Genomic DNA, 23,105 nt, shown 5'->3' on the forward strand with positions numbered 1-23,105 from the left:
CCCACTCTCTCTCTCTCTCTCTCACACACACACACACACACACACACATACAAAAACCCACATGCACACATATGCATACATGTATGTGGGGTGAATTTGTACTTGCAGAGTTACATTGTTGCTCAAAAACTGCATGAATCCATGTAAGACTATGTTAACTCACTTTTTAGATTAGAATCAGTCTAAATGTTATGGCACAGACAGGTTACACAGGGGGCTAACACCTTCAACATATTATCTGGCTGACACCAATTGTTACAGTTAACCTGAGAATGTAACTTTTTAAAAAAGTTTTGTGATTTACATATGAAAATAGTGAAACTATCATGGTATTCTAACAGATGAAAGACTCAACAAACAATCAAGGTATTTTTCAATGTATAATTTCAGTTACATACATTTGCTATAAATTCTGAGTCCTACAATTGTGTCCTCCATAGCCACCCGATGAAGGGCGGTGCACCGATAGCTAGTGCTTCGAATTAAACCTGTTGGACTATAATCTGGTGTTGAGTGATTTTTAACTTTGTACACCCCAGTCCAACACCGGCATCTCCAAATCACGACCAACTATCACTGGTATCCATACACACAGGTGAAGAGGGATACCAGTTCGACTGGGACAATACATCCACCTTTGGCGCAGGCAAAACAAAGGCGCACACAAGATTTCCCAGAGACCTGGCATTTAGACCGAAACTCCATTAACAAACATATAGATTTGGACCCCATTTATCAATCTCTGAAACAGAACAGGAAATTTTGTCAGCTATCACAACAAACCAAGACACCTAAATAGTAAGTGGGACAGAACACCGACACTTCACTGGGGGTTACTATTGATGTTACCTAGCATGGTGACAAAACTTCTGAGAACAAACCCACTAGCTCAGCAAGCAAACCTACAACCTGAATCAGAACCTGAGCTACAAGTCTTCTCCAGAATCTCAAACTACTTAACTTTGCATAGTCTAAGACTAGGGGATATAAATAAAAATTCAAGGCAGGCCTTTCAGGTCTGAAGTTAGGCAACATATTTACTCAAATGGTGGGAGAAATTTGGAATCTTCTTCGCTAAGTATTAAATCTGAGACTAATATGTTTTTCTAACTAACCAAAACTAGTAAGAGGTTGGAGGTAAACCAGTTGGGAGTTGATCTCTGATCAGCCATGTTCTTGTTGAATGGCAGCAGAACAGGTTTGAGGGACCAAAAAGCAATATCCTGATTCTACATTTAACTTTGGAGCATTTCGTTTTGAACTATTGCTGTCTGTTAGCTTTATAAATCTAAAATAGTAAACATTTGTACAGAACAAAAAGGCAACCGACTTTTAATTTTAATAACTGCTTAGATCAGGTTTTGAGCATAATTATTGAACAGTGTATTTGTCCAATCATATAAGCAAAATCTGAATTAATTATTGAGCCACAAGTTGAATCCTGAATATTTGTTAACTGCATTGCGCCTGACCATTTGTCTGTTTAGGTTTTGATACCGAAGGTCTGCCTTCTGCTGTGTGGCCAGGTGGGGAAACAGAGGCTTTAACTCGGCTGGAAAGACATTTGGAAAGAAAGGCAAGTGAAAAGCCTTTTAAATCTTCATTTGTTAATATTTTTACAACCCCAGAAACTCTACTTTGATTAGCCAAGTAGTTTTAGAACAATTCTGGCCAAAAAGCAGAAACTTGTTAAAACAAGCCTCAGTCAAGATGAGTAGCTCACCTGTGAGTTCGCAATGGTGTTGAATCTCCTTAAAATAGAACTTTAATCTGTACTATGTGACAGTTTATCACTTTAATTTCTCTTGTAGGCATGGGTAGCAAACTTTGAAAGGCCCAGAATGAATGCCTTATCACTAATGGCAAGTCCCACAGGTCTCAGTCCATACCTTCGATTTGGCTGCCTGTCCTGTCGACTCTTCTACTTCAAGCTAACAGAATTATATAAAAATGTAAGTTTCTGAGAATTGAATTTTTGTTTTACTATTGCGAGCTGCCTAGTATTGATCAAGCAATTAAAAAACACTCAATTTTGAGATTTTTGCTAAATAGGTGCTTTTCAATAAGATAATGCATTTCTGACATCTCAAAGAAGCATAACAGCTTGCTTGGGAGAGATGGAAACTGCTGCATATAAGTATTTGTATTTTGCTGTTTGTGACAAATGCTAATATTCCTAGATGTAAGTTTGCTCGCTGAGCTGTAAGGTTCATTCTCCGATGTTTCGTCACCATACTGGTAACATCATCGGTGAGCCACTGATGATGTTACCTAGTATGGTGACGAAACATCTGAAAATGAACCTTCCAGCTCAGCGAGCAAACTTACATCCAGAACCTCAACTTGAGCTGCAAATCTTCTCAAAACACACTAACACCTATGGGCGCAATATGCTAAAACTGGCCTGAAAATGGGCAATCAATGCCATCCAATAGAGCACCACCCGCGAACAGCTAATATTTCTAATTATGAAGTGCAGCATCAAAATGTGAAACTACTAAACAAACCACTAATTTATTTACTTTCTTTTTATTGGTGTTGGTTCAAAGTTGCTACTCAATTCATGCATCAACTGTTAAAAATCTGGTTGCAGCTTGTATATTGGATATCGGTAGTACAAACAGGAAGATTTTTATATTAATTTTTAAGCTTGCCCCAACGTTTTATCTTCACTATGGATGTGCAGTCCTTAAACACGTCCATACCCCAGTTGGACAGCCTTCAGGTCCTCAGCTTCTTCCCCTCCAACAGACCTATCCAGTCCCCCTCCACCAGTACCCTCCTCCGCCTCGCCAAACTTGTCCTCACCCTCAATAACTTTTCCTTCATCTCTTCCCATTTCCTCCAAATCCAGGGGGTGGCCATGGGCACTCAGATGGGGCCTAGCTCTGCCTGCCTCTTTGTCAGCTATGTTGAACAGTCCCTCTTCAGTACCTACACAAGAAATGCGCCCCAACTCTTCCACCGTTATACTGATGACTGCATCGGTGAAGCATTCTGCGCCCATGCTGAACTGGAGCAGTTCATCGAATTCACCCAAAACTTGCACCCCACCCTTAAATTCACATTATCTATCTCAAACACCTCCCTCCTGTTTCTTGACCTCTTCATTTCCATCTATGAGGGCAGATTACAGACAGTCATTTACTATAAACCCACAGACACCGATAGCTATCTGGACTACACCTCCTCCCACCAGTATCCTGCAACACTGCATCCTGTTTTCCCAATTCCTTCGCATTTGTCGCATCTGCTTGGATGAGGAGACATTCCACTCCCAAGCATCCCAGATGTCCACCTGTTTTGAACTATGTGCTTTTCCTCCCTCTGTCATCCATCTGCAACTGTAAAAGATGCAAAACCTGCTCGCACACCACCACCCTCCTCTCCATCCAGGACCCCAAACAGTCCTCCCAGATGACCTCACAGTTCACCTTTCTCTCCTCCAACCTAGTTTACTGTATCTAGTGCTCACGATGTGGTCTTCTCTGCATCAGTGAGACCAAACATAAGCTAAGGGCACATTTCACTGACCATTTCAGCCGGGCCCACAGGGGCCAACCTGACCTCCCAGTCACAGCCCATTTCAATTCCCTTCCCATGCCACAGTGAGTCAGCAACATGTCATCTTCTGGCTGGGCAGCCTACGGCCTAGAGAAACAACATTGAGTTCTCAAATTTCAAATAACCTTCCGTCCAATTAACCAATTCCCTTTCCAGCCCCTCCTTCTCCCCTCCATTCCTCTGATGACCCTTCCAGCTACCAACCAAATTCATTCCTCCCAGCGACCAATCAGAACGTACATTCTACCTGTGTTCACCTATCACTACCTCAGAGCTCCACCCCTCCTCACCCAAACCGCTCCCCCACACTCACCCCCTTTTATCAGCAACTCCCCTTACCCCCACAACCAGAACCGAAGAAGGGTTGCACCCAAAACATTGACTTCTCCACTTCATGCTAGCAGGTTTGCTGTGTTCTTCCAGCATCCCACTTGTCTGCAGTGTACCATGGTTGGACAACCTTCACTCCCTCAGCTTCTTCCTCTCCAACAGACATCCAGTCCCCTTCCACCAATACCCTCTTCCGTCATTATTAATAGCTTTTCCTTTAACTCTTCCAATTTCCTCCAAATCCAGCAGGTGGCCATGAGCACTCTGATGAGCCCTAGCTGTGCCTGTCTCTTTGTCAGCTACTTTGAACAGTCCTTCTTCAGTACCTACTCAAGAAATGTGCCCCAACTCTTCCACTGTTACATCGATGACTGCATCGGTGCAGCTGAACTGGAGCAGTTCATCATCTTCGCCCACAACTTCGACCCCGCCCTTCAATTCACATGGTCATCCTGGAGTTCATCAAAACTGTTTTGTGCAGGGAATTTTGCAATTTTCAGGTCACATTTTAGAGCTCTAAAGTAACAGCTTTTACCATCCAATATAAAATGACAGCATGTAAGGAGACCATTCAACACATTGTGTCTGTGCCACTTCCTTCTCATTGTCTATTCTTCTGGGCCCTGCAATCTTTTTCATTACAACTAATTTTCAAACAGAACTTGGATTATTATTAAGTCTCATCCACCACTTTGCAATTGATGAACATTACTGCGGATTCATTTGACTCTTATCAAAAGACACTGGTTAAAATTGTTTGTTGGGATTAAGAGGTGGATATCTTTGAGACATTTCTCTGTCAGTAAATATATAAGTATTTATGTAAGAAGTAGGAAGAGTAGGTAATTCACCCCCTCAAGCCTGCTCACCCATTCATGATGATCATGACTGATTCCATCTCGACACCACTCCCACTTTCTTGCCGTTCCATGACCCTTCAAACTGTGATCAATTTTTAAAAAAAATCTATCAAGCACCACCTTAAATTTACTCAGTGTTCAAGCATCCACCGTACTCTGGGGTAGTGGATTCCACAGATTCACGATCGTTTGAGAGAAGCATTTTCTCCTCGTATATGTTTTAAATCCAGTACCCTTTATCCTAATCTTTTCTCTGGAGTACCCCATTAGATGAAATATTTTCTCTGACTAATGTTTCAGTCGCCTTTGGCATTTAATATACCTGCATTAGATCTTCTCTCATTCTTTTGCGCATAAACTATTCAATCTCCCTTCATAAGACAAACCTCTCACCTCTGGAATCAATCTAGTGAATAAAATAAAACAAAGAACAGCGGATGCTGAAAATCTGAAACAAAAACAGAAGCTGCTGGAGAAACTCAGCAAGTGAGGAGAAAGCAGAGTTAACACTGAGTCCAGTGACTCTTCTTCAGAACAGTTCTGTGAAAAGTCACTGAACTCAAAACATTAATTCAGCTTTCTCCCCACAGACGTTGCCAGATCTTTTGAGTTTCTCCAGCATTTTTTTATTTTGGTATCAATCTAGTGAACCTCCTTGGATATGCCTCCAAAGTGACTACAACTAGTCTATGTCAAGTATGCTCCCACCTATTCCTATATCCTTGTCCTTGGCCCATATCCATCCAACCCTTTCCTTTTCATAAACTTATCCAAATGTCTTTTTAACTTTACCTGCATCCATCACTTTCTCTGCCAATTCATTCAACACACTAACCACACTGTGTAAAAAAAACACAGTTGCCTCTCATGTCCTTTTTCAATCTTTCTCTTCTCTCACCTTTTAAAAATATGCCCTCTTGTGTTGAACTCCTCCACCCTAAGGAAAAGACCCTTACTATTCATCTTATGTATGCCCCTTATGATTTTATAAACCTCTATAAGGTCATCCCTCAACCTCCTACCCTCCAGCCAAAAAGGGTCCCAATCTTTCCAGTCTATTTTTATATCTCATCCTCAATTCCCAGCAACATCCTGGTAAATACTTTCCGAACTCTCTCCAGTTTAATAATATCCTTCCTATGACAGGGTGAATAGAACTGCACACAATTCTCCAGAAGTGGCCTCACCAACGTCCTGTACAAGCTCAAGATGACAATGCAACCCCTATAACTCAAAGGTCTGAGCATTGATGGCAAGCATGCTAAATGCCTTCTTAACTACCCTGTCTACCTGTGACACAAATTTCAAAGAATTATGTATCTGAATCCCGAGGTGTCTGTTCTATGATACTACAGAGAGTCTACCATTAATTGAATAAGTCCTGTCCTTATTTGTATTACCAATATATAATATCTCATCTTTTATCCAAATTAAACTCCATCTGCCACTTCTTAGCCCATTGACCTAATTAATCAAGATCTTGCTGTAATCTTGCTCTTCACTGTCTACTACCACCAATTTTGGTGTCATCGGCAAACTTACTAAACATACCTCTTATGTTCTAATCCAAATCATTTATAACAATGACAAACCAAAGTGGACCCAGTATTGATTACTGAGGAATACCACTGGTCGTAGGTTTCCTGTACGAAACACAATCCTGAATTACCACCCTCTGTCGCCTCCCATAAAACTAATTTTGTAACCAATTGGCAAGCTCACCCTAAATCCCACGTGGTCTAACTTTGCTATTTAATCTACCATGTAGAACCTTGTCAAAGGCTTTACTAAAGTCTAAGTAAACAACATCTACTGCTCTACCCTCATCAATCATTTTGATTACTTCATTAAAAAGCACAGTCAAGTTTACGAGGAACAAGTTTCCTTCCACAAAACCATGTTGACTACCCATAATTAATCCTTGACTCTCCAAATGCATATAAATCCTACCTTTCAGAATCACCTCTAGCAGCTTATCCACTATTGATTTCAGACTCCCAGATCTCCAGTTTCCAGGCTTCTCCTTACAGTCTTTCTTAAACTATGGCACAACATTAGCCATCCTCCAGTCCTGCATACTTCACCCACAGATGATACAAATATTTTTGCTAGGAGCCCTGCAATTTCATCCCTAACTTCCCACGATATCCTGGGATACACTTGATCAGGTCCTGGAGATTTAGTTACCTTTGTTTTCAAAGATCTCCATGAATTCCTCTTCTGTAATGTGAACTATTTTCAAAACATCAATATCTATTTCCCTGAATTTCCCTAGCCTCCATTTCTTTCTCAACAGTAAAAACTGAAGCACAATATTCATTTAATATCTCTCCTGAGATTCAACATAACGCCTATGTTATTTTCTCACTACAATTCTGATCTCTTCCTTCAATAAAATAGCTTCCTTTTCCTTCTTGCCTGTCCTTCTGAAACACTGGATTATTCAGTTCCCAAACCTGATCTCCCTGCAACCATGCCTCAGTAATCATCACTAAAATCATACCCATTCATCTTTATTTGGGCTGTTAACTCCACTTTATTTAGAATGTGTCTCGCATTCAGATACAAAGCCCTTAAGTTTGTTTATTATCAAATTTCTCTGTAGTCTTTTAATTCTTTGATGCAGTATGACATTTCATACATTTTCTCTTCCTTTCATTTTCCGGCAACAATCAGCCCATTCACTAACTTGCATTCTTACCTTGTCCTTCTAACTTTTTGATTTTTTAATGTTTCACACAGTTGAATCTTCTCCTCTTCCTTCTCCATTTTCTACCTACCTACCTACCTACCTACCTACCTACTGTACCTCCCCACCACTTGCCCCCCCCACCCCACTCCCCATCAGAACAATCTTTCTCCAATACTGGTGCCAAAGTCCCATAAATTCAGACCCATTTCCCCCAAAAGCAATATGTGAGCGATGCATTTACCTCTTTAATCTAATTGATCCTGTGGCAATTAACTTGTGACTTGGTTAGTAATTACAGTTCAGTATTCTTTCGGTTCTGCTTTTAATTTAGCTCTCAGTTGCTCATATTCCCTCACTCATAGTCACACCCTCCTGATCCTGACCACTGGCCAAAATCAACAGAGTTAATATAAGGAATGTGGCTGTCTTAAGATCCCAAAGTTCAGATAACTGTCCCCCTCCCTAATGTATCAGTGTTCAAAGCTCAGACTCCAGCTCATCAATTCTGAATCAGAGTTGCTCAAGCAATCAATATTTCCTACAGATGTACTCAATGAACCACAGTTAGGTTTACGAGTTCTCACATCATGCAGGAAAAGCATGTTACCTGGCCCAGAATCTCTTATTTAATTAGTTTTTATTTTTTTACTTTTTTAAAATTTCCTGCTAGTCATTGAATCCCTACAGTATGTAAAGAGATATTTGCCCCATTGAATCCATACCAACCCTCTAAAGAGTATCCCAAACAGACCCAACTCCCACCTTATCCCCATAAACCTGCTTTTAACATAGCTAATCCATCCAACCTGCATATCCCTGGACACTGAAAGGCAAGTTAGCATGGCGAATCCTCCCAACTCTATATCTTTGGATGTGGGAGGAAACTGGAGCAACCAGTGGAAATCCATGCAGACACTGGGAGATAATGCAAATTTTAAACCGACAGTCACGTAAGGCTGGAGTCAAACCTGGTGCTGTGAGACAACAATTGAGCAACTGTTCCTTACCAACCAATGGACTTGTGGTTTTCCAATTGTTTTCTCACCTTTATGATAATCTTCTCCCTCACAGCTCCCTTCCTGGATCCACCAACCTGTTGTTTTAACACTCCTGGTCCCCATCTCACTGTGCTGTTTTAACATTCTGGGTCCAACTCTCTCAGTGCTGTTTTAACTCGCATCGTCCACCTCTCTCTGTGCTGTTTAAGTCTCTGAACTTGCTCATCCTTCCCTGCTATTTTAACTCAGAGTACAGATCAGCTGCAGTTCTGTTCTTCAGCTGATTTTCTGGAATAGAATAATAAATTGTGTACATTTCTATGTTACCACTTGTTCTTTGTTCACTTAATCTATGTTCTCTATTTATTGACCCTGAGAAACCATCATTTTTCCTTGTATATGCATCAAAACACTTTGATCACCACTGTCAAATCCCTCTTTTACCCCCTTTCTGATCTATTTTAAAGAAAATGATCATAATATCCCTACTTCTGTATCTAAAGTACCACATTTCGCTAAATGTCCTCTCTACCATCTCTGAGATTTGTCATTCTTCCTAAAATTTGACTAAGGGACACGTATTCCTTCTTTGACCTAATCATTTTTGTAAATTAAATTTTAGTCTGAATTTGTTGCTTTTGTACACTATGCCCCTTTGTTAAAGTTAAGGCTTACATTTCAGTGCAGCATGGTGGCTCTGTGGTTAGTACCCTTTGGACAACTGTCTGCATGGAGTCTACACATTCTCCCTATGTCTACGTTGGTTTCCGCTGGGTGCTCTGGTTTCCTCCCATAGTCAAAAGATATGCAAGTTAGGCAGATTGGCTATGCTTAATTCCCCTTTGCATTCAGGGAGTTTAGTTGTGTTAGCCATGGACAAATGTAGGGTTACAGGGAAAGGGAAGGGTCTGGGTGGGATGCCCTTTGGAGGGTTGGCGTGGACTTGTTGGGCCAAATGGTCTGTTTCCACACTATATGGATTCTATTTTCTTTTATTAATTCACGGGATATTGCCCATCTCTAGTTACCTTGAGAAGGTGGTAGTTAGCTGCTTTCTTGAAGCACTGCAGTTCATTTTGTTGTAGGTACACTGACAATGACATTAGGGAGCGAGTTCCAGGATTTTGACCCAGTGACACTGAAAGAGTGGTAATATATTTCCAAGTGAGGATGGTGAGTAGCTTGGTAGATGTGGAATTCCCATATACGTACTGCCCTTGTCTTTTAGATGGCACTTGTTATGGGTTTGGAAGGTGCTGTCTGAGATGTCTTAGTGAATTTCTGCAGTGCAAATTGTAGATGAGTCAACGGTGGTGGAAATGAATATTTATGGACGTGCTGCCAATCGTTTTGGTTGCTTTGTCCCGGATGATGGCAAAGTTTCTTGTGTTGGAGCAGCAGTATTCCATCATATTCCTGACTTTTATGGTGCACAGGTTTTGGGGAATAATGTAAGTACCATGATTGGCGGTAAGTAGTATGGGCGGCACGGTGGCACAATGGGCGGCACGGTGGCACAGTGGTTGGCACTACTGCCTCACAGCGCTAGAGACCAGGGTTCAATTCCCGCCTCAGGCGACTGACTGTGTGGAGTTTGCACGTTCTCCCCGTGTCTGCGTGGGTTTCCTCTGGGTGCTCCGGTTTCCTCCCACAGTCCAAAGATGTGCAGGTCAGGTGAATTGGCCATGCTAAATTGCCCGTAGTGTTAGGTAAGGGGTAAATGTAGGGGAATGGGTGGGTTGCGCTTCGGCGGGGCGGTGTGGACTTGTTGAGCCGAAGGGCCTGTTTCCACACTGTAAGTAATCTAATCCAATCCAAATCTAATCTAGCATGCTCTTGTAGCCATAGAATTTATATGGCTAGTCCAGTTCAGTGTCTGATCAGTTATAATCCTATGATATTATTGGTGGGGAAATTCAATAATGATAGCATGAAGGTTAAATCTTCTTTTGTTAGAGATGGTCATATCTCATTACAACTATTCTAAACTGAATAATGTTGTGATCTCTGTGCAAATACGCTTCACTTCATTCCCCAGAATCAGATCCAATACCACTTTCTCTCTTGTTGATATGGAAACAAACTGATCTGGAATATTTTCCTTACTTCAGAAAATATTTAGATCTGTTTTTAATCCCAACCTGATTGGGATAATTGAATCCTTTTACTACACGGTAGAACTCTCATTTGCATTGGTAAATTTCCCACATATCTATCTCCTTCCTGTTATTTTGCTTATAATATAGACAATAGACAATAGGTGCAGGAGTAGGCCATTCAGCCCTTCGAGCCTGCACCGCCATTCAATATAATCATGGCTGATCATTCCCAATCAGTATCCTGTTCCTGCCTTATCTCCATAATATACACTCAGGTGTGTGTGACTACCTCTGTAAATACTGTAGCCAAGAATATTAAATTCCCATTCCTCATCTTGTTTCAAATACATCTGCATTATTAACATTTCATAATACCATCTGACTATTTGCACCTGCAGATCATCAACCTTATTTACCAACCTGTACACCTTTTATGTACATGTACTTCAAGCACATCTTAGTCTCCTTTGCATTTCCTCCACCATTTATTTGAGTTATTGGTACTCTTTATTCTAACTATGTTTGCTATCATCTTCCCTTGATTGCTTTGCATCTCATTCTGAACGCTTCTTTGTGTTGCCCACTCCATCTTAAATTAGCTTAAAACTGTCTCTTTTGTCAGTTTGGCTGTTAGCTGATGTTGTCCAATAAATAAAATGATTTGTTTTGATTTTTTACTTTTAGATAAAGAAAACAGATTCACCACCACTGTCTCTCTATGGCCAGCTTCTGTGGCGTGAGTTTTTCTACACAGCAGCAACAAATAACCCATGCTTTGACAAAATGGAGGGAAATCCAATTTGTGTGCGCATACCTTGGGACAAGAATCCTGTTTCACTAGCTAAGTGGGCAGAGGGGAAAACTGGCTATCCATGGATTGACGCTATTATGACTCAGCTGCGTCAGGAAGGTTGGATCCACCATCTAGCCCGACATGCTGTAGCATGTTTCCTAACACGTGGAGACCTCTGGATCAGTTGGGAAGAAGGAATGAAGGTATTTCAGGCAGATAGTAGTGATGAATGGATAATTTCTGACTGGGAATTGGGAATGAAGAATGTAGTGTGATCATTGTTATTCCTGTTTCATGACATGGACTGAAATTCAGGCATTGCAGATGCAATTTAGATGTAGAAATCTAGTTGTTGGGCCCAATTTTCATTCCCTGGCCAGATTTGCAGAGGCAGGACAATTCCCAGCTCTGCAAATACAACTTTTTAAAAATGGATGTCTGTTCTTCTGATCTTCAGTTTAGGGAGGCAAGCTTGATTGAGAGTCGGATCAAACAACTTAGCAAAAATCTAAGGCCGCTAGTTCTTGAGGTGGGTTAAGAGGAAAGCTTCCAATGGAGCTCTGGCATTGTTGTCAAAGTTAATAAAATAGAGATTAAAGCACAAAACATCTCTCATATTCACTTTCCCTCACCTCCACCCTATGCCTATCTCCCATATCCATGATCCCTCATACCCTTTGTGTTGCCATCTGACCCTTATATCAATTCTACTGTCCTGCCTGTCACTCTTTGCTCTTCCCTCCCTATGCTAACTCACGTAGTATCCACCATGGACAAAGCTGAAGCAGCATCCCGCCAACAGTATTTATGAAGAACACTGAATGACCTAAAGCTAATAGGTATTGTGTGTAGATGCCTAGTAGCAGCTCTGAAGTGCTAGATTTGTATAAATACAGAAATTAGGCAAAACAAAGCCAGAGTGATATTAATGAGGGATTTTAAAGTTAACATACATTGGGAGAGGCAGAGAAACACCTATTAGAAAGGTAGTGAATTTCTGAACTATGCAACAGGATGCAACAGGAAGACAACAATATTGGATTTAGTGACAAGCCGGATTTTTTAGTGCATGGTCATTTATCAAATAGTGACCATATCATGATCAAGTTCAATGTAGTGTTTCAATATGAAAAGCATGAATCAGCTGCTAGAGTTTTAGATTTGGATAAGGCCACCTTTAATGAGATAAAGCCAAGACTATTCGCAATAATCTGGGAAAATCTGCTAATGGCTAAAACAGCTGAAGAACACTAAAGAATGTTTAAATAAACATTTAACATAATACAGAACAAGTGTATACACCTTAGAGGGAAAAGCTCCACTTCACCAAAAAAAAACGCCATGGACAAAGAAAGTGATAAAGGACAGCATAAAACTAACATAAACAGCTTACAAAAACAGGTGGTGGAAGCAGGTTCCACACAAATTGTCAAAGGTAATTAGACAAGAAAATTTGCAACAGCAAACAGCAAATTTTTAGGATTATGAGAAAAGAAATCTGGGATATCTTCTTAAACTGGATAGCTGCTTTCAAAAGATCCATCTCAAGCCAATTGGCTCCTTTGCTTGTTCTTGTTCTACTTACCAGAGGTTTCCAACAAAGAAGATGCTGCCTGTATTATCTATTAGGAGTGTTACACCTATTTTGTATTAATCTTCCCATTTCTACATTTATTAAAAAAATTGCCTAAGTCTAACTGTAATTACTCTTCCCTGATGGTGGTGCTGTGGCATTATGCTCGATGTATTCCAGCTCTTTCAATATTGCAGAGTAAGATCATCTTGTTTCCAAAACTGCTCTAAGTTTTTCTATGTAACCATAGGAACAAATTTACTGGATTGGATTACTATAATTATAGCTGTCCAATCCTGGTCCAGTTATTCCCTACCTTCAATTAGCTTTATCCTGAAGAAAGACTCGCTAAGGGCTCTCTCTCTACCTAAGCTCCATCCCCACCTATCGTTTCCTCCCCCACCTGATGATCTTTAGCATATATACCAATATTTTCCTGGCTACAATCAGCTCTGAAGAAGTGCCACTGGACCCGAAATGTTGATTCTGCTTTCTGTCCACATATACTGACAGATCTGCTGAGTTTTTCGAGAAATTTCTGTTTTGTTTCTGATTTCAAGCATTCACATTTCTTTGGCTTTTTGTTTAGTGAAATTCTTATCCTGGTTTTCAAATCACTCCAATTTCACATCTACAAACTTCCAAGAGACCTGTGCTCATCTAAGTTTGGCCTCTTAACCATCTCTAATTTTAAAGCTCCATCGTTGTTAGCTGCATCTTTAGTTCACTTGGCACCAAGTTCTGGAACTACCACCTAACAACACCATGGCCTCACTTCACAGTCTTATATTTTTGGGGGTATGCTACCTTAGCTGCATACAGGGTGAAATCTCTAGTTTTCATTCTTTGTTTTGTAATACTCCTGGGAAGCATTTTAGATCATGTTGTGATATGAAAGGCATCATATAACAGTTGGTGTTGCAGCATCTCCACTCCCTCAACATTCTTCCTATGTTGTAGAACCCAAAATTGGACACAATACTTAACTGCAACTGCACTATGATTTTATACATTCAGTGCAAGTAATATTTCATCTTAAACATTTTAGCCATAAATCACAACATTTAGTTTGTGGTTATGGAAAAAGAGAGGTTCCTGAAGAAGGGCTTATGCCCGAAACGTCGATTCTCCTGCTCCTTGGATGCTGCCTGATCTGCTGCGCTTTTCCAGCAACACATTTTTCAGTTATGGAAAAAGAGACCAATACATGAAACTTCAAACCACACTGATATTGAACTCCCTGGTCAGGTCCATACTGCGATAGTCTGAACGTAGTCTGGAGGCCACTTGGAATCAGTCGGTTCCGTAGGCTGATGCTGAGGAAGGAGATGTGGCTGTAGTAACAGATCTGTTTCAGGACATGGCTGGACATTCATCAAGTCATTCCTGATGAAGAGCTTATGCTTGAAACATCAACTCTCCTGCTCTTCAGATGCTGCCTGACTGGCTGTGTTTTTTTTGCAACACACTTTTTGATTCTGATCTCCAGCATCTGCAGCCCTCACTTTCTCCCGAAATTGAACTCCACCTGGCACATTTTATCCAGTACACCATCTGGTTCATATTTATTTGCAGCATCCTTTGCTCTTCAATTATTTACTGTATCTCATTTTATTATCAAGTTGTAGTGGAAATTCACATTACATAATTCTTAAGTGGATAGTCTGAAGATAAGATCTCCTGAGTTGACAGAAGTTTTTATTTGTATGGGAATACTGAACTAAGACTATTTTCAGTTTTTTTTGCCATGTGTTTAAGCCTTCAAATAACATTAATAGTCTGTAGTTGTGTTGAGTGTATGCTGACTCAGTAGGATACGTATACAATCCCAACCTTATAAAGAACTCTTACATTTATGTGACCAATGCAATACAGAGATCCAAAACAAACATATTCTTTTGGATAAATAACTGAAGGAACTGCAGATGCCTGAAATAAGAAATAAATGCAGAAATTGCCAGAAAATCTCAACATGTCTGGCACCAAACTTAACATTTTGGGTCCAGTGATCCTTCTTCAGAATTGATTGTTGCCAGGTAAAGGTTGGTAAATAAGCTCAAGATCAGGTGTGGGAGGGAAAGGAGTAAATAATAGGTGGAGATGAAGCCCAGAAAGAAAGAAAAACATTTGGGAAGATAAAAACAATGGGTTTCGGTCAGCCTGGTAGAGTGAATAGCTGTTAATGGGACAATTTGTGACAGACAGTGGATTGTTTGTGGTAGTAGCCCATGCCCAAGTACAAGTGTGTAGCAGCTGGTGTAAGTACATGGGAAATGGTGCTTAAGCTCTAAAATTGTTGAACTCAATATTGAATTAGAAGGCTGCAGAGTTCCCAAGCGGAAAATGAGGTGCTTTTCTTCCACCTATACTGAGCTTTGGAGGACAGCAGCAAGCCTGAGACAGATGTTGGCCAGGGAACAGTGGTGGGTTGAAATGGCAGGCAACAGGAAGCTTAGGGTCATTTTGCAGACAGAATGTGGGTGTTCTACTATGCAGTCATTCAGTTTGCATTTTATCTACCCAATCTGGTGGAGACTAATTGTGAGCAGTGAATACAGTAGACTAGATTGAGTAAAGTGCAGTTAAAGTGCTGCTTCATCTGGAAGGTGTGTCTTGGGCCTTGAATAATGAGGAAAGAGGAAATAAACAGGCAGGTGTTAGACCTTCTGGTGATTACATGGGAAGTGGAGCAGCCACATTCAAAGGATCATTAGCTGCTAAAATAACACAACAAATGCCAATATCGCATCACTAAGTCACCTTTTATTTACAAGTGGAGAGTCCTTGACACTAGTGCAACTCCGTCAAAGCCAGCTCTCAGAGCGAATAGGGTGCCTGAGAGTCGTGTTTTTTTTTAAATTTTATTAACAAGTACAATTTACAAACAGTTAACAATGAATGATAGTTTACAAGAAACAGCAATTTACTGGAGAAAGGGGCGGCAAAGCCAGACCCCCAAATCCCACTGTACAACGAGATCACAAGGAAAAGAGGACAAATCTCAAATCACACCTTATCATATCAAAGAGGAAACAGTAGTCACAATCCCATACAGACAGTCCGATAAACTAAACAATAACATTTTTTGTATCACAGACACTCCTGGCAACCAGCAAACCATCTGTCCCAGTTTCAGGCCACTCAAAGGCAGCCTGCCCCTCTATCCCTTCCAGCTCTCTCTGTCTGCCTCATGCCCCTTCTGGCTCTCAGTCCACCCTGACACACCCTGTGGCCAGCACAGTGGCACAATGGTTAGCACTGCTGCCTCACAGCGCCAGAGACCCGGGTTCCATTCCCACCTCAGGCGACTGACTGTGTGGAGTTTGCACGTTCTCCCCGTGTCTGCATGGTTTCCTCCCACAGTCCAAAGATGTGCAGGTCAGGTGAATTGGCCATGCTTAAATTGCCCGTAGTGTTAGGTAAGGGGTAAATGTAGGGGTATGGGTGGGTTGCGCTTCGGCGGGTCGGTGTGGACTTGTTGGGCCGAAGGGCCTGTTTCCACAGTGTAATGTAATGTGATCTAATCTAACCTTCGGCCACCTCTAGGACAGTCCATCCTGTTTTCCTACCTCCCTCCCAGCACAACAGTGATAAGGACAGCCTATCCACCTTCTGGCTTTCCTAACTACCCTTCCACACCTTCCAGCCACCTCTAGAATGGCCTCCTCCTATTCCTGAAGAAGGGCTAATGCCCGAAACGTCGATTCTCCTGTTCCCTAGATGCTGCCTGACCTGCTGCGCTTTTCCAGCAACACATTTCCATCTCTGACCTCCAGCATCTCCACACCTCACTTACTCCATTCAGCCCATCAAACTGTAATGTAATGTAATCTAATCTAACCTTCGGCCACCTCTAGGACAGCCCATCCTGTTTTCCTACCTCCCTCCCAGCACAACAGTGATAAGGACAGCCTATCCACCTTCTGGCTTTCCTAACTACCCTTCCACACCTTCCAGCCACCTCTAGAATGGCCTCCTCCGGTATCTTCTCAGGGTAACAGTACTGAGGAGGTCTACCTGCCTTCTGGCTCTCTGTCCATCCCTATGAACCATCTGACTGTCACTCACACCAATGCACCACCCAGCCCATGAATTACCCTGACACACCTTCTGGCCACCTCTAGGCCAGACTGTCACCTTCCCTGGGACGACGGCACACAGAGCAGCCTGCAAACCTTCCGGATTTCGGCTTGCCCCTATGCACCTTCTGGTTCTCGGCCACTCCAATGCACCTTCCAGCCACCTCTAGGACAGCCCACCCCGATTACCCCTTCTCGGGATGACAGCACTCTGAACAGCCTTCCCACCTTCCAACTTTCTGGGCAACCAACATCGTGGTGGTCTATCCACCTCAGGCAGCCTACCCACCCTCCAGCTCTCGGGGTGACAGCTTTCAGGATGACCTATGAGTCTCCCAGCTCACAGTAAGGTCTGCCAGACCCAGGGACACACAAACACAGTGCAGGTGATAAACCCAACAAGCAACAAGACAGAGTCCCTTCTGGTACACAGAGTCTATTAGCATGAAGTCTCTTCAGAATGCAGAATCCATTCCCAGAAACAGAGTCTAGTCCAGTGTACAGAGTGCATTGTCAGAGATAGAGTCTACAACCAAAGGCAGAGTCCACTCTTGAAGGCAGCAAATGCATACTCCACAGCACGCACACACGTGTCCAGTTTCCATAGAGGTCTGGTGTATCCAGAGAGAACCAGGTCCAAGCATAAGAATACAGTTCATTGTAAAAGGTGCAGTTAACTCAAAGGGGATGGTCCACTCAACAGGCAGAGGCAGATGCAGCAAATGCTCACCTCCCAGCACACACACAGGTGTTCAATCTTTACAAAGGCCTAGCCTACCCAGAGAAACAGTTCATCTGGAAAGGTACATAATCTCACAGGCCCTCAGTCCAAACACCAAAAAGTGAAAACAAGTGCAAAAAAGAAAGAAAACCAAAGTGCAAGGGCTGCCACAAAATCAGCATTATTCTTTTCTCAAAATAAAAGAAGAGTAACACATGCTGTAATTAGCCAGTGAAACAACAGTTCCTTAATGAGAACTGAAATACACTTAAAACACATTAACTGTATAGCTCAGGTAATTTATAAATCAGTCCTCAATAAAAAGGAATACCAGTTAACAAACTGGCTGTGTAAATCAGCCAGTTCAGGAACAGCTGCCTCCCAAAACAGAAACCACCAACAGCAGCAGTACTGGCTGTGTGATCAATCAGCTCAGAGTCAGTCCCCTGACACAAATGGAAAGTCTTTGACACTGATCCAGCTCCCTCAAAGCCAGCTCTCAGAGCCGAATAGGGTGTCTGAGAATCCTGTTTTTTTTAATTAAACAGTACAAAATACAGTTGACAATAAACAGAAAACAGCAGTTCACAAAATACCACTATATAGCAGGGAAGGGGCAGAAAAGCCAAAAGCCAAACCCCAAACCCCACTGTTCAACCAGTTTTCAGGGAAATGAGGATGCAGCTCAACTCCCACTTCCAGTCATAGCTAACAGTAACAGACACAGACAAGACAGTCCAATCAAATAAGAAACAGTGCATAGAACACAGACCCACACTAGCTATAAAAAAATCCTGACACCTATCCACACCACATACTGATCAGACTGCCCATGACTAGCCTTCCTGCAGGACAGTCTTTGTCCTTCCAGTCTCCGGTCAGTCTGCATACTGACCAGACTACCCTGGGCCGCTTTTCGTACAAGCTGGCTGCCAGCCTTCCAGTCTTCGGCCACCCTGCATACTGACTGACCCTCCCCAGCCCACTTTCCTCCAACACAGTCATCAGCCACTGCTCCCAGTCCCTCTGCATACTAACCAAATCACCTCCAACCTGCTTTCCTACAGATGGGCTGTCGGCCTTCCAGCACCCAGCCACCCCGCATACTGACTGACCCTTTCCCCTGGCCAGTGTTCCTACGGACTGGCCATCGGCTGTCTGGCTCCCAGCCTCCCTGCTTACTGACTGGTCCTCCTGCACTCGACCTTCCTACGGGCTGCCATTAGCTGCCTGACTCAGAATCCCCGCTTACTGACCGGCCTGCCCAATATTGAGTTTCGTGCGAGGACACTATCAGTTGCCTGGCCCTGCCCGCCCCACATACAGACAGGGTCCTCCTGGCCCACTTTCCTTCAGGCCCCCAGCCAACTCGCATACTGGCTGCCCCTCCCCGACCAGCTTTCCTGTGGGCATGTTTTCGATTGCCTAGCCCCTAGCCAATCTGTGTACTAACAGACCAACCCCAGCCTGCTTTCCCCCAGGCTAGTCATCGATCCTCCAGCTCCCAGTTGCCCCATGTACTGACTAGCCCATTCTGGCCTGCACTCAAACACCAATTAATAACAAAACACATACAGTAACAGAATTCACAAAATCCTCACAATACAGTTTCCAGTACTCAGGCAGAGTCCACGCCCGAAGGCAGAGTCCATGCCACACACGCAGTTGTTCAATCTCCACAGAGGCCTGGTGCATCCAAAGGGCTAGGCCCACTCACAGGAACACAGTACATTGTAAAGGTGCAGTTAACTCACAGGGTTTGGTTCACTCCGAAGGCAGAGACCACTCCAGGATGCAGCGATTGCTCACCTCCCAGCACACACACCTATCCCTACAGGAACAGGTCATCTGGAAAGGTGTATTTTTTTACAAGGACTCAGTTCAAACACCAAAAAAGTGAAAACACATGCAAAAAAAAAAGAAAACCAAAACATGCAAAAAAACAAAGAAAACCAGAGTACAAGGACTAAACCTTGCCACAAAATCATAGGCCTGTCTTTTTTTGTTGCTCCTTCTGGGGTGATTTAACACCGGGTCAAATTCTTCCACCTCTGTCTTTGATTTGAGTGGCATGTATCGCATTGTAGCTCACCTCCTGTGCCTGGACCATCTCAGAAGAATTTCATTCTCTTTAAGCAGCAAACGTGCAAGGCGGTGATATCACAGATTCTGAGGTATCTTGGACACTTGGCGGAGAGCAAGGACTAATGGCTTCTGGAACAGGTGGAAGGGCAGTCGTACAGTCGGACACGCTTTATTTCTGCACTGTTTGCATGATCGCAGCTTTGATATAGTCCATGTACTTGTTCAGGACTATCGTACCTACCTGACCTGACCTTGCATGGATCATGCCTCTTACCACACAGGGCCATTCCTGTGGTTCAAACACCAAACTAAAACCCCTGAAGTAAACTGTCTCTCCCACTTATTGGAATCTTGTGTCCAGCATTAGAGTTCCTGACATAGGCGGACGACACCCCCAGCTGGCAGTCTCATATATTGGTACAAATATTTGAGACTATTAACTGTAGCATCCTTCTTGGAAATCTTCATTGAACTACAATTGCAAGTATACATGACCCCTGCCAACTTTGCATATAAATCTTCTATGCGAGGAATTGGTTATTTATCCAGCTGCAAAAAGCAGTTTACCATTTATTTAATATTTCCACAAAGGCAAACTATTCTATTGGGCTTCATAATTTGTACAATTGCTACTGCCTATTCTGCAAACTGCACTGGTTTGATGATTCCTTCACTTTGCAGCCTTCTGATTGCTGCCTCCTGCTTTTGCCCATAAGGAAAGTGACATTGGGCAGACCTTGCAAAATTGTCGACTTCCTATCAACATGCAAGGTGACCTTGGCTCCTTTGATGGTTCCTGAACCTTCTTGAGAAACCTCTGGGTATTAATTGGGACTTCACTCAGACAGCTATTTTCTAATGAAAACTGTTGAGGTGAATCAAGGTGAATCTTTCTCAACCAATTTTTCCCCACCAAGTTTGGGCTTGAGCCTTTTACTACATTCAGTAGTAACTGAATCAGCTGTTTCTTACAAGAGATCAGGACTGAAATTGTACCTTTAATCCGTAAAGGTTCACCTGTAAATGTTCTCAGTCTAGCCAACTTAAACGTTTGAGTCCAGAGCAGATTTTGTTAAAGACTAGTTCTGCAATGCCTAAAACAGACACGCTGGTAGTGAACTCCATTAGATCCAGGTGACCATTTAACAAGATGTTTATTTTCATTGGTTCTGATTTGGATCTTGCTAAGCAATTTAACTCTTTCAAACTACATTTCGGCAGACTTTGCAGGGTGTGCACTCTCCTGGATACCAGCCTATGAATTCTTTTACTCAATTTAGGTCTAGTAGGACTCTTGCTGTCTCAAGTCCACATATCGGCAGGAACTACAATGGCTTGTCTGCCTGGTTCCTGAAGAAATTTTTAACCATTTGATGGAGGGTTGGCTTTTTTTTTAAGTTTTGCTCTGGGTTTTGCTGACCTAGAGTCCCTCAATTCAGGATATGTCATGAGTGAGGCTATGCAATTACTTTCACTCAAGTGGTCTTCCCCAAGCTCAATTAGACTTGTGAGGGTTGTCCACTTCCATTGGAATACCCTGCAACTCATGTACTCCACATGCCGCATTTTCCAATGGTAAAGCTAGTCGTGGTGCCTGTTTGAAATCTGGTTTGACTTCAGCTAGTAGGCACTTTTGCGTGGTTACATCATTGATCCCATATACCAAACAGTTTCTCAGCATCTCATTAAGGATTAAACCAAAGTGACACGCCTCTGCCAGTCGTCTTAACCTAGTCAAAAATCCCAATATGTATTCTCCTAGTTCTCGAATTGCTGAGTAAAGCCAATAGTGTCTCAGAGTTAGGGGAGGCTTGGAGTCGTAATATTACTGAACTAAATCCATCAATTCTTGAAAGATTTTAGTATATGGTGCCCCAGGGAAAGTTAGGCTCCTAATAACCAAAAAAGCTGCAAGTACGCAAGCTGTCAGGATAGTTACTTGTTGCTTTTTCATCCCCCAATATCATTTGCTTGGATTCGTTTCACATACTGGGCCCAGTCCTTGGCAGGATCGAACAAGTCAAGCTTCCCAAATAATGGCATGATCCCAGAAATGCTTACCCAAACTAAAATAACTCCACAGAGCCTGGTTTCACACCACCAACTCACCCTTTATTTACATGTGGTAAATCCTTGATACTGATCCAGCTCCCTCAGAGTGAACAGAACCTCTGACACTGTTTATATCTATCAGCCGGGGCTCCCTAAATGGAGCTGTTATTCTGGTCCAATCAGAGAAATCTTATTCTATGAAATCCACCTGGCTGACCTTGTTACAATCGCTACAGATGATCGGGGATTGGAGACCTCACAGTACTGTATCCTGTGCAATGCATAGGACTGAACATAGTGCTGTTTCCCTTTTAAACATATCCTTGTATCAGTGGGTTTTGTAGCCTCCCTACACATTAGTGCTACCCTTGTGAACTAGAAGGAAACAATGTATAAGAAGAAGGATTAGGTGTGAGGATACCATCGTTTTCCATAACTCAGCTTCATTGTTGGCCACTCATGGCCACTCCAGTGATGACCACTATAGTATCCCCCATTGATATAAGTGCTGTGAGCTTGCCTCCAAAACCTGTATGCTGTCAAGACAAGACTAAACATGTTGGTGAATCTGATAAGTTGAATAGTTGGCAGAGTGCACCGAGGCTAGAGAGAGAAATCACAAGGAGCAATTTTTTTACAGGGGGTGGTTCACATGTGAAATGACCTTCCTGTGGAAATGGTGGTTGTGGTTACAATTACAACATATAAAAGACATTTAGATAAGTATATGAATAGGAAAGATTTGGAGGGATATGGTCCAGGACTAGGTAGGTGGGATTAGTTTAGGATTGGGATTATATTTGGCATGGACTGGTTGGACTAAAGGGTCTGTTTCTGTGCTGTATGACTCGACGACTCTATGACTGTACAACCCTCCCACTCTGATGTCAAGACACTTACCCTGCCCTCTCCAAGTGTGGTTGCAGCCATTTTCTACCCCATTGTTCACTTTTAAATTCTAGTATGATGGAAGGTGACAATGAGTGCTCCTTGGTCAGTGGTTTCCAACCTCCACCTGTACATGTCAGTGAGCCCTCAAACCCCTTCTTGGTAGCCCTTGCAGTAAACTTCACAGGTTTTGAAACTTTCTTGTCCCTGCCAAACCATTTTTATATGATCATGCAACTGCCCATTTACCGCCTTTCCCCACCCAACCACACCCCCACTCCTGTTGAGTCAGGGTGTTCCTGATCATGGATAGATTGTTTCATTCTCCCCACCCCCCACCACTTGACCCATCCCATCCATGCTTTTAGTAT

The 23,105-nt window shown here is 42.5% G+C and overlaps 1 protein-coding gene across 1 annotated transcript in view; it reads left to right on the forward strand.

Annotated features, from left to right (window-relative positions):
- Positions 1 to 23,105, forward strand: part of LOC122563330 (cryptochrome-1-like) — an 89,710-nt gene that overhangs the window by 28,538 nt on the left and 38,067 nt on the right. Inside the window, exons 5-7 of the mRNA XM_043717068.1 lie at positions 1,488 to 1,576; positions 1,812 to 1,952; positions 11,228 to 11,539. Coding sequence (XP_043573003.1) covers positions 1,488 to 1,576; positions 1,812 to 1,952; positions 11,228 to 11,539 — 542 coding nt within the window. The remainder of the gene's footprint in view (positions 1 to 1,487; positions 1,577 to 1,811; positions 1,953 to 11,227; positions 11,540 to 23,105) is intronic.

Source organism: Chiloscyllium plagiosum, chromosome 26 (genome assembly GCF_004010195.1).
Source record: "Chiloscyllium plagiosum isolate BGI_BamShark_2017 chromosome 26, ASM401019v2, whole genome shotgun sequence".
Lineage (NCBI taxonomy): Eukaryota > Metazoa > Chordata > Chondrichthyes > Orectolobiformes > Hemiscylliidae > Chiloscyllium > Chiloscyllium plagiosum.